Below are 12,127 nucleotides of genomic sequence, written 5' to 3' on the forward strand. Positions count from 1 at the left end.
CGAATGTAGTAAGTAGTCTAGTGGCTCGGATCTTCATAACTATTTATATATGTATCTCCTCCTCAACCCTTCACTTGCGACGCTTCTTTCCCCAGCCCTTCTTTGTGATCGCCTTGAACGCCCATATTCTTTGCCGTACAACACATCACCAGTGGCTTTACATCATTGACCAGCTGCAACTTAAACCTCACACAAGCTTCTTGTCTGCGTACAGCCCGCATTGCCGTCTTGGTCATCCTTTCCGCTTAACGGCATCTAATCCTCTTCTGCCACATCATCGTCCCGGCATCCTGGACCCAACTCGCCTGCTCGCCTTCGTCCTACCTTTCAGGCCTCGCAGATACATCATCGGTTGGGTTACTGTTCAGCATACGTATTGTCGCCATCTTGTTTGAGACCTGACGCCGCGTGTCCTGGCAGTCCCTTGCGTACGGCTTGTCTTAATTGTATATATAAACCCGTCTTCACCTCTCACTACTCTGGTCAAATTCATCAGCTTGAACACCGTGCTTTAAACAAGAACTCTTTCGATTCTAGCCATTGAAACCTCTTCTATCAATTATCTTGCCTTATATATATCACTCTCAACCTCAGAATCAAGCGTGGTATCAAGACATCAAATCTCGACTACATTTCCTTTACAAAACTCATCAGCAATGACAATGGACACCCAATCCACCACATGGCAGAACCAGCTTAAGAGTAGGTAGCCTCATCTCGTTTTTCGGCTCGAAGCTTTGATACTGACTATCACTATAGATGTTTGTGAACTCAATTCGATTACACATCCAGTATTTCAGGATTTCTCAGATCGCCGTGGTATGCTGATCTCATATTGTGTCTTTGTGATTTACTAAATTTGACTTTCTAGGTGGAAGAACTGCTTGGTCAAGCACAGTGACTGTCCACGGCCAGAAAGTCCCGGCTCGATTCTGGTATGACGGTAAAAACATCAACAATGCCAGAGAAGATGCCGCTGAATGTGCAGTCAAGTGGCTGACTGGTTCGGAATCCGGCTCTCCCACTCGAAGTCAGGGTTACTAGACTTCTTGCGCGGGTGTCACGTTTCTCATACAGCAGGCCTTCACCAGATTGAACTAATATGGTCACTAAAAAGGGAGGATTCATGTTTTGTATATTTGCAGTTCACCTCTTGTCTTTCCTTCTTTCACTTCATACAGCCGGAGTTTGGTAACCTCACCCCAGAAAAACAGGGAGGTTTAAGGGTCACCACGCAACTAGCGCTGTAACAACAGAGACCTTGGTTTGGGTTTGGGTTGTATTATACGTGACAGATAACGAGGTGAAGTCGAATTTTATTTTTGTACGACGTGGGAAATGGGAGGATATGTCGGTTAGGGATGAACGTTTTGGTTTGGTGTTTGACGGAATAGTTACACGACGGATTTGGGCCAATGGGTTTTCATTCAGGGTTTTTTAAAAGTATGTCTGACAAGAGAAGCATGGGCTTAGAACTTTTACACGGTTTGGTTCGAACTTTCTTAGAAGCTCCAAAAAAGATTGTTTACTTTCCATGATATAGTATAGCATGTTCTTTGTAAGTGAGTGTTCGCCACAACCCCCCTCCAGGGGGTGTTGAAGGGAGTGGTTGTTACAGGTCAATCTGACTTGATTGGATGGTACTCTGTATTTTGGATGAACCAACAGATCATTGCAGCGTCATATGCTCATACACTGGCTGACTGCTTATTTCTTGAAATGGAAGTTCATGCTCAATCGACGCTGTACCCCCACGTCGGTGCAGCCACGGTCGATCCGGGTGTAAGTTGGTGCAGCGTATCACATGAAACTGCATGTCTATAACGGTCTGTGGCTTGTTCTACTGAAGCAGTCCGATCTCGGTGCTTTGAGATATGGTTGAGCTTCGAGAGTGGTCGATGGTTTGTCATTTACAACAAATGCTATTGGAGTAGCACTTTGTGAATCAAGTGCTCACAGTCTTTGCCATGAGATACAAATAACATAAAGAAAGCTATTGGAATAAATAATGTACCTAGTTAAAGTCATGTAAAGAATAGTGCGAACGCCGTGTTAGACCAGTCGTCTGATTCCCATCCTCAGGGTATCAGAAAAATTGGCCGCTGGAAGCAGAAGAGACGAAATTAGTGGGCCACTTTATGCTCCTCAGCCTGTAGCTCTTAGACTAGTTATTTTTGTAACCTAAGACTTGGGAGGTCATTTTTTCTGCTACCTACTAGCCCATTAAGACAAAGATGTGGATGATGGATCTCCACCAAAGGTTTCGACATCACTGTAAAAACCTTTATAGTAATTTCGGGCAACAATCTCATTTATTCCATGCTGAATGCATTTTAATTCTTTTACACCTTTCTCCGTGTTCTTGACATTCTACCTTGATTGTGATACCATCGTTGTAGGAAGTTAAAGCGGGACCGCAGTAGTCGGAACATTATTTCCCCGCGCTACCTGAGTTTTGCATCGCGAATTTGTCCATCCGTCGATCACAAGAGTTACGAGGCTGCTGTAGAACTCGCTCCACGAACGCTGTAAGCACCGCGGAGCTCAGTCATGTCTCCGAGAACGAGTATATGGGGCGCATGCAGAGCTCTCGCAATTCGGTCGAGACCTGTCGCCCCCAGACCAGCCCCATTCGTCAACGCTCTCCCACGGAATCGATGGTACTCGAACGAGGGAAACGACCAACCTCCAAAGGCAATTGACAACACTCAAAAGGCCCAGGACTCCCAGGTTGGCTCGGGTGACGCCCCCGCGGCTTCGACAGGAAATGGGGACGCTGAGGTAGGATTTGGTCGTTCGAAAAGCTCCCATGTCTAGCAGCTAATGGGGCTGCCATATAGGTGACGTCTTCGCCAGCCTCTTCCGAGCAGATTATCGACGATGCGACACTCGAGCAAATGTTCTACGGCGGCCGCCCACAGTCGAGCTCGGTCGAGGGTGGTTTGACACCAGCGCAGGAGGATATTCTTTACCGCGAGGGTACCATTCCTTCGGCTGAGAAGGCCGAGGCTCTCGTTGCACAAGCAGAGAAGGCCGAGTTGGACTCGCCCGATAGTACTGAGATGCAAAACCCTGGACACAAGTTTGGTCTACCAAAGCGACCTTGGCCGGAAGGCTTCAACATGAAGAAGCGTTACCATCCTGTGTTGGAGCAAATTACTCGACTCCTCATGAAGGATGGTAAGCTCAGTGTTGCTCAACGAGTAAGTCTGGTTCTCGAGAAGGATTTTGGGGACATTGGTTAACAAATGACTTAGAATATGGCTATTGTCATGAACTACCTCCGAACCGCGCCACCTCCGATCTACAGTCCGAAATTCCCCCTCCTGCCGGGTACTCCCCCGGCCACACATCTCCCTCTCAACCCGATTCTATACATTACTGTCGCCATTGACTCGGTGGCTCCTCTCCTCAAGATCCGCAACGTGTCGGGTGCCGGCGGTGGTGGTCGAGCGCTAGAACTTCCCGTCCCTCTGGGTGTGAGGCAGCGACGACGAGTTGCCTTCCAATGGATTCTGGACGTTATCAACAAGAAGCCCTCCAAGGGCAGTGGACGTAAGCAATTCGCCTACCGAATCGCTGAGGAGATTGTTGCTGTCGTGGAAGGACGTTCGGGTGTGTGGGAGAAGCGCAAGATGGTTCACAAGCTGGGTACGGCCGCCCGAGCAAACATTGGGTCCAACAAACTCAAGGTCAAGAAGAAAATGTAGATTTAGATGGGACAAGGCCGGAGCTCATGCTCCGTTTTAGGTTGTACAGTAGATGTGCCAAATATGTAACTATATCCAGCCATTTGATGAAAAGAGGCATTCAAAAGTCACCAACATATTGAGGTTACCCTGTGCTCTGATATAAACGTTGTAAGGTGATATTAAATGTTTCACTTTGTTACTCGGCGGGGTAGTGATTTGTTTCCCAGGCCCATGGCATCTAGCATCCTCAGCATCAAGTACTAAATTTGTTTTGCGTCTTATCCTGACAGTCAAGTTTTCTACTGCCCCAGGACAGACGCAAGAATCATTCTGGATGGAGTTTGATGCACTGATTGGACCCCGCGTAAACGAGTGGGAACGAAATCGATGATATCGGACACAGCCACGGATGGTACCGAGAATCCGGGCCCGATGCGGGGGCAGCAATGCCGACGGTCCAAATTAGAACATGCTGGGGTGTAAGATGGAGGCCACAAGTTACTCATGGTGAGAAGTCAAGTATTGCCGATCGAAACTAGCATTTTTGCAGTTCAATTAAATGCCTACAAACACTCATCGAGTGCCAAATGATTGTTCCGATCTCTCTCATAAGCTTAGTTGTGTTCTGAAGACACCTCAGGGTATCAGAAAATTTGGTCGCTGGGAGCATAAGAGACGAAATTAATAGAACACTTTATGCTCTTTAGACTATGTTTCTTAGGCTACTTATTTTTGTACCCTAAAGACTTAGGAGGTCATTTCTTCTGCTACTCACTAGAGACAGTCTGAGTTCAAAGCAAGGACAGATTCATAAATAATCTGAGAACACAATATAAACTGTTATGAACTAACCAACTGGTTTCGTTTATTGCTCTTGGTGGCTCACTTCTTAATATCCTGACGGCCGACATTGGAAGAAGCCTGTGTTGTGTTTCTTCGAATACCAGAAGCAAATGATGGACGCATAATCCTTTTGAAACTCTTCTCTTTGTTTCCTTTTTCTATGTCGGGAAGCACTACGTATACTGTTTCGTTTCTGCCACCTCCGTTCGTCTAACTTTGAAGGTTTCATACACTGCTTCTGTTGAGTCAGAAGTCTACAGCATTTACTTCCCACATACGTGAAACAATGAAAATAAAACTCCTGGCCGTTTAGATATTAATTAATTTATCTGTTAGAAAGTCAAATTATGCTTACCTGACGTTCAAGATCAAAAACAACGTCCATATTCAAACACGGTACAATATCCAGATTAGATCATCAATAGATGAACACAGTTTTCAGAGATTATGCATCTTGATAATAGGAAATCGTTATTCGCATTGCGATCCTAGTTTAGGACCCAAACCGGTGAAGTCTATCATCCAATGACGAAACTTCGATTCAGAGACAGCAGAATGATGCTTTCACATGACGACACACAAACAATCCACAGCCCAACCAAATAAATAGATCTAGCTGGAGTTTAATCATTTGGTAATACTTCAACTATAACAACTGATCTGAATACGACTTATTTCTCTGCCATAATATTTTCGGATCTACAGGTTCGGCTTACGAGGAAATTAACCTCGTGCAGTAGTAGTATTGACGGTGCACCACTTTAAAAAATACCTTAACCGATGGCTTGTGCTGTCCATGCACATCGTTACCACAATAAGTTATCTTAGTGCCCAACCTCCAGGGCATTCCTAGCTGTTTCTACCCCACCACTCGGTGATCTACCACACATCTGTGGCCCAAATCGGGGGGCTTGTCTGGGCTGCGCCGCTCTCTGTTCTAGGCTCAAACTCCTCTAACATTTAGACTCCACGCCTTTACCTGTTCCTTCCCCAGAGCCTAGACCTGAATTCCACTACCGACATCAAACCTTCTCCTCTCCCCTCTTCTTCTCCTCCTCTTCCTTCCCTTCTTCAATCTCAACTCGTTCCTCGTCACACGACGAAGCACATACGACTATTTATCTAGCATTGTTGTAACCCCCCAGCATTAGTCTTGTAACGAATTGCGATATTACGAACCAAACATTACTACGCCGCCATTCAGCGCCGGCCAGCTTCACCGAGTTCCCTCTGACGTATCGACTCGAATTCGACCACGATAGCTTTTACTTCGACTTGACAACCATCGTCGCCAAGTATATTCAGAGATCTGTTCACTATCGAATCGAAAGGTGATAGCACTTGTATAGTACAGTTTCAGGCTCGCGCAATGCTATTTCGGCCTACATACTACACATTGAGCTCTGTCTAAAAGATCCCCGCCAAACTTATTGATTCGCCTGGCACAACGACTGAGTCCGCTTTATCCAGCTCTCGCTACACTCTCACCTTCACTACAAATACCCATCTTTATCAGTGCCGATTGTATCTGTCCGCCATCATGTCGCACAACCAACCCATGAGCATAGAGGCCATGCTCGACATGGAGCGCAAGGAGGTTCTGGCATTGCTTGAAAACAGACCCAAACCCAAACCTTCCATGCAAGGCGCCATGCGATCTGCCTCGCCTTATGCCACTCCTCGATCTCCCGTTCGAAGCATGTTGGATGTCGGCAATCAACCAGCACCCAGCTCTCCTCGCCAAGGTCCGGTGCGGAGTATGCTCGACACCACTTCTCCTCCTCCACCCAGAGTCCGAAGCATGCTGGATACCGACACACCTCTACCCGCCGCAAAACCTTCTGGCACTAGCACAACTCCCAACTCCCCAGTTATGACCAAAGCATCCCTTGCACCTGCCACTTCTGGGCACACTAGAAGCTTTTCCGACGCTGCGTCAAATCCAGTCGAATTTGGACCTCGAGCAGCTTCTCGGAATGACCCTACCGCAGGCTATCAATTTTCAGATATTGTCACTCGTAACACAGGCCAGCAACTCCCCAAGAGAAACACACAGGGCGGTAGAAAGCCATCTGGAAATGCCTTGAGCGAAGCACTTAGAAATTCGGACCTCAGTGGCCTTCAAATCCCAGGTGAAAGTGATCGCAAGCGTTCCTGGTTTGGTGGTGGCGGCAGTAGGAAATCCAAGTCACCGCACAACCGTCTAGCATCACGGTCTAGATCGCCCCATGTACCGCAAACACTAAGTCCCGGTACAGCTATGCTGGATGATGGCACTATCGTGGATTTAAGCAGCGCTTATCGTCGACTTTCCGACGCAAACTTGGCATATTCAATGGGTAGTTTATCGACGCTGCCCAAGAGCCAAACCAGCCAGAGTGGTCGCATGGTAAAAGACTATCTGGGTCCTGACGGCGAAGCACTAGGTTCCAGTGAGGAAGACGAGCCATACTCATCTGACGATGAAGATCGTGGTCGTAAGAAAGATCCTAGGTCACTCAATCCCGACGCGGTGGGCCAATCTAGTGACGATAAAGAACGCCGAAAATCACTGAGTCTTATGGCTGCTGCAGAAGAAGAGCGTACGTGAACCCCCATCCTTAAATCCAGCAAATCGCTAAACTTCTTTTCTAGGGGTGACTGTATCAAAGCAACAAGGATACCGTTCTCTATTTGATGAGCCAGAGATCAAGGTCACAACCCCTCTAGGTGAAAACACACGACTCAACAAAGGAAGCGGTGTGCATCCCAAGACAGCTTATGACCAAATGTCAGCAGTGGCTTCGGCGAACGATTCTGATGAGGAGCAAGATATGGACGACATCAAGAGAGCTCAAAATTTGACCTGCTCCATGTCAAACATCATCTCGAACAACGATTCTCACCGGGCTATTCGCATGATCTACCGTGGCGACTACGCCAAGATTGCCCAGCAGGCTGAAGACGAGCAACACCGATTGCGAAAGTATTTGGTTGCATCGGATCTGAGCGATGAGTCAACACATGCCCTGGAATGGGCTATCGGTACGGTCTTGCGAGACGGTGATACGTTGATGTGCATATACTGTGTGGATGAAGAGACGGGAATTGGTGGAGTCGACAATTCAGTTCCTGACGATCCAAAAGCCATGAAAGAGCAAGCGGCTGCGATCAACACGGTTGCGAACTCCAGATCTGTCGCACCGTCCATGTCTGCAGTGCCAGATTTTGTGCGAAACACCATTCGAGGTGATTCAAAGAATAATACTCCAAACACCTCTCCGGCGCCATCAAGCCGAGTTGGAGGTGAAAGGGGAAGGGCAGAGGACGAGCGACGTCATGCCGTTAAGCAAATCACCGATAAAGTGCTCCGCCTTTTACGAAAAACAACTCTTCAAGTGAGGGTCATTGTGGAAGTATTGCACTGCAAGAACCCAAAACACTTGATAACAGAAGTGATTGACCTTGTCAACCCAACTCTAGTTGTTATAGGAAGTCGTGGAAGAAGCGCACTAAAGGGGTAAGTTGCATTATTGTTTTTGTAAAGTTAGATAACTAACATGTGACAGTGTCATTTTGGGATCTTTCTCCAACTACCTGGTCACCAAGAGTTCTGTCCCTGTTATGGTAGCGCGAAAACGCCTCCGGAAGCAGGGTAAGTACAAAGGTGTGAAGCCGGTGAACAATCTCAGCAACCCAACAGCTCGAAGTCTGGCCAGTGCGAAGATAGACTAATTGAGAATGGGCATCATGAACGAGAGCTCTGTCTAGATATGTGGGGATGTCTGTTGAGATGCTTTACGAAGCTTGATGATTTGTTTTACTGGGTAAGAGCGGCGTCAGGTATTTTGTTAAACACCCGTAGAGTGGAATTGGTCCACGGAGAAGGAGAAAGCGCGATATTTGGCGACTGGACAGAAGATGAAGGGCTCGTTGTGTTATGGGTAGAAGTCTTTCTCTAATGTGAATACCATATGCTACTAAGCGATTGGTAAAGTGTTTAAAGAGTGTTTTCAGGAGTTGGCTAATTAATGCTTTGTCCTATTATCCGTAATGTTACCTAGGTTAGTACCCAGTAACTAGTAGTTTAATCCTTGTACTACCTGTTGGTTAGTAGTTAATTGTCGTTGCATCAAGTTAGGTACCTGGGAGAAAGTGGTTTTGTCTCAGGTATGTCACGTGCATCATCTATGCGAAGTTTGATTGTTTTGAGTGCGGAGGTCTGAGGTCTGAGCAGTTGCGCTTAAGTTAAGAGAAATAAGCTTTGCGCTTTGTCGCCGGCGCGTAAATTGGGGACACAACTATCGAAATTCTGACAGTGTTTTTAAATAAATTAAGCAACCCACTTGTAATAACTCTTGATGTCGGCCAACTGATCTATTCACCAGCTGTCAGCGAGATTTGCCATTTGCCACAGGGGGTTTTGACTCTTCTCATTGGCTTCTCAACCCCAACCCTAGATAGGTAGGTATCCGTATCCTGACTCGCTTGTCATATTATATGGTCCGCGTCTGGTTTTGCCTTGCCTTACCTTGCCTTGCCTTGCCTTGCCTTGGTTTTGCCTGACCTTGTCTCGTCTCGTCCCCGGACGGACCAACAACGAGGCTGAAACCGACAACGGACAGCATGAAAGTGCTCCGCCACTACAAATTGCACTGCACCCCTTAAACGCTACTGGATCTGATCTCATGAATTGAAAGTGTTTGGTTTGGTTTGGTTTGGTTTCATTTCATTTCATTTCATTTTCCATGTTTTCCTCCCTCTCTTGTCTCTTTTCCCATTCGCAACTATGAGACTCGTCAATACCAAGACGCTGCAGCTTGAGACCCTAGAGGAGGGGTCCGAAAAATACGCCATCTTGTCGCATACGTGGGGCAATGATGAGGTTCTCTTTGATGACATTCAGAGTTCCGCGCGCATGGACGAGATTCGAAAGAAGAATGGACCTGGGTATCGCAAGATAGCTCAGTCGTGTGAGAGGGCGCAGAGTCGCGAGCTCAATTACATATGGATCGACACGTGCTGCATCGACAAAACCAGCAGCGCAGAGCTTTCAGAGGCCATCAACTCCATGTTCCGCTGGTACAGCAATTCCGAAGTATGCTACGCCTATCTATCAGATGTCTTTATCCACGAAGTCGGGGTCGAATTGGTCGATAGCTTAAAGGGCAGCCGCTGGTTTACTCGTGGCTGGACACTACAAGAGCTGCTCGCCCCCAATGAGGTGGAATTCTTCGATCACAATTGGTCGCCTCTGGGCGAACGACATGCTCTAGCTTCAACAATTAGCGAAATCACAGGCATTGATGAGACATTCTTGCACAAGCCCGATATGAAAAAGGACCGAAGGATATCGACAAAGCTCCAGCGTGAAAACGTGGCCACGAGGATGGGCTGGATGGCCCAGAGAGAAACGACCCGTGTTGAGGATATAGCATACGCTTTGATGGGTATTTTCGGCATCAACATGGCGATTCTGTACGGTGAAGGCAGCAGAGCTTTCCTGCGACTACAAGAGGAGATTCTCAAAAAGTCGCCAGATCAGTCCATTCTCGTATGGAGATGGCCCTTGGCCCGCAAGCCTGAAACGAAAACGCAACGGATGCACTTTTTAGCTGATAGCCCAGCCAACTTCAACTTACGCACATACGCCGGACAGGAGGATTCTGAGAAATTCGGGGTCAGGTTAACAGATCAAGGACTTGTTGTTCGTGTCTGGAAGTGTCCTTGCAAATTAACGCGCTGGAACCATGACAAGACGGAGCTTATAGACGCTGGGGACAGGTGGCTGGCTGTTCTCGACTGCAGTTTATCGCCAGATACACTATCGCGACCAGCAATAATTCTCGGCGAGAGTCCTTATGCTGAAGGCGTGTTTCGACGAGATCCTACGAGTGTCATTATGGTGATAGAGCACGATCGCATGAAGTCGGGTTACTTGGATACCGGCGGCGATCGACATGGTGAGTACAAACTCCGAGCACAAACACAAGCGTTCATAACTGACCATTTTAGCGATACACTCTATTGAGTATAAGCCCGAATTCAAGACGGAGACAATTCTGCTCGAGTCAGATACAGTTGAACCAGAAATTCGTTTACGAGGAAGCTTTCCCTTCAAGGTGAATATGACCCTCAAAGACCGTGAGCTTAAGCAGCGCGCGGCCTATACAGGGTCTCAACGATACGTTGTCGCTGGTCAGCTGGGCATCAAGCCAACTCAAAATCCCATATACGGAGTCATATTCTTAGGAGACGATGAAACCGAAACCGAGCTCGTCGTTTGGTGGGGTCTGATAGAAGAAGGCTCAGCCATGTACGACGTGCACAACCGACACAATGGTCCTCGAGTCTGGAGTAACAGCGTCCCCGTGTGCTTTGCCCAATCATGGAAGAATCTCACAGGGTCGGACAAATGGGATGCTTCGCTCGCCGAGTCCTTGGCTGTGAACATGCTGTGCGAGGAGTTTCCCCTTCCATGGAAAGGAACTGAAAGACCTTCAGTGGTGGAAGTCGAGGATGGGTTGAACCTGCAGAATGCGATTGGCGATAGCAAACCCATGGCGACGGAGACGGTGATTGAGTTATTCACGCAGTGTTCTCAACCTATAATCGAGTGCGTTGGTTGGGGTATGAGACTCAAGGCATCTATGAGAAGAGTTGAGTTCTTGGGACGGTTGTGCTGTGAGTTGGACATTGAGGAAAAGAACCCCAACGTCGAGATTCCCTGATGCTGGCATCTATCTGTGCATAGAGTTTGGGGTGTTTTGCATTGAATCGGACCAGGATGCATGGGTTGTTGCATGTATTGGCGATGCCTTTATGGGCATGAGATTTGTACCAACATTCTGAAAAAGAGATGAGTGGTAGATGGACTAGATATACAATAGATGATATATACTGGTTCTACAAATTAAAAAAGAATGATTTTTAATATTATGCATCATCTTGTCACTGTAGTTACTTTGTCTTTCGCCTGGTCCGTGAGGTGAGACTATCTTTGGCCTTGGTTGTTTTCCAGACCCAGATCCACAATTCTTGGATTCGTTAGTCTTAGGTAGTCTGGGCATCAACAACAGAGTCCCCGCCAGCGTATCAAGAACGTGATCATTCGAGTCATAGTAGCGGTATTATTGGCTATGCGAGCTAAGAAATCATAACATGGTCACTCTGTAGACTAACTAAATGCCTAATCCTGAAAAAAAGAAAGAAAAAAATAATAACAAAACTAACGCGATTAATAGTTCGTCAGTGGTATTTTCGCGTAGTTGATCACATCATAAGAGAGTATCGAATAAGGAAAGATAAGGGAGATCTGAGACAACAATAAACAAAAGAACACCATGTGACCTCTTTACTTTCGCGTTTCAAGGTAGATTCAACGCGTAGAGTGGATGACGGACGGTTCTCACTCAAAGTGGACTAACGCGGGGTTCAGGAGCGGTCCTAGTTCTGCAAGGTTTAGCGGGTCTTGATTGGACGTTTATGCGTTGTCCGGGAGCAAGGGCACGCCCAACCTCGTCGATTTTGGGGTCTTTGGAGGGGAACCTTGACCTGAATGAGAGAGAGAGCGAGGAGGGGGGGGGGGGGGGGAGAAGCACGAAGGCAAAGGT

The 12,127-nt window shown here is 47.3% G+C and overlaps 4 protein-coding genes across 4 annotated transcripts; all 4 read left to right on the forward strand.

The window, feature by feature from the left end:
- Nucleotides 1–662: 662 nt before the first annotated feature.
- Nucleotides 663–1,044, forward strand: FPOAC1_004517 (uncharacterized protein; the record flags this gene model as incomplete). Its single annotated transcript, XM_044849062.1, has 3 exons — nt 663–702; nt 760–819; nt 872–1,044. The coding sequence occupies 3 exons, from the start codon at nt 663–665 to the stop codon at nt 1,042–1,044; spliced, it is 273 nt and encodes a 90-aa protein (XP_044707772.1).
- A 1,506-nt stretch (nt 1,045–2,550) lies between these two features.
- Nucleotides 2,551–3,710, forward strand: FPOAC1_004518 (uncharacterized protein; the record flags this gene model as incomplete). The annotated part of the gene is made up of 3 exons (XM_044849063.1): nt 2,551–2,781; nt 2,841–3,203; nt 3,258–3,710. 3 exons carry the CDS (start codon nt 2,551–2,553, stop codon nt 3,708–3,710), a joined length of 1,047 nt encoding a protein of 348 aa, XP_044707773.1.
- A 2,365-nt stretch (nt 3,711–6,075) lies between these two features.
- FPOAC1_004519 (uncharacterized protein) lies at nt 6,076–8,249 on the forward strand (the record flags this gene model as incomplete). Its single annotated transcript, XM_044849064.1, has 3 exons — nt 6,076–7,117; nt 7,170–8,034; nt 8,084–8,249. The coding sequence occupies 3 exons, from the start codon at nt 6,076–6,078 to the stop codon at nt 8,247–8,249; spliced, it is 2,073 nt and encodes a 690-aa protein (XP_044707774.1).
- Nucleotides 8,250–9,303: 1,054 nt separating this feature from the next.
- Nucleotides 9,304–11,245, forward strand: FPOAC1_004520 (uncharacterized protein; the record flags this gene model as incomplete). The annotated part of the gene is made up of 2 exons (XM_044849065.1): nt 9,304–10,477; nt 10,530–11,245. 2 exons carry the CDS (start codon nt 9,304–9,306, stop codon nt 11,243–11,245), a joined length of 1,890 nt encoding a protein of 629 aa, XP_044707775.1.
- Nucleotides 11,246–12,127: the final 882 nt, after the last annotated feature.

This window comes from Fusarium poae, chromosome 2, assembly GCF_019609905.1.
Source record: "Fusarium poae strain DAOMC 252244 chromosome 2, whole genome shotgun sequence".
Lineage (NCBI taxonomy): Eukaryota > Fungi > Ascomycota > Sordariomycetes > Hypocreales > Nectriaceae > Fusarium > Fusarium poae.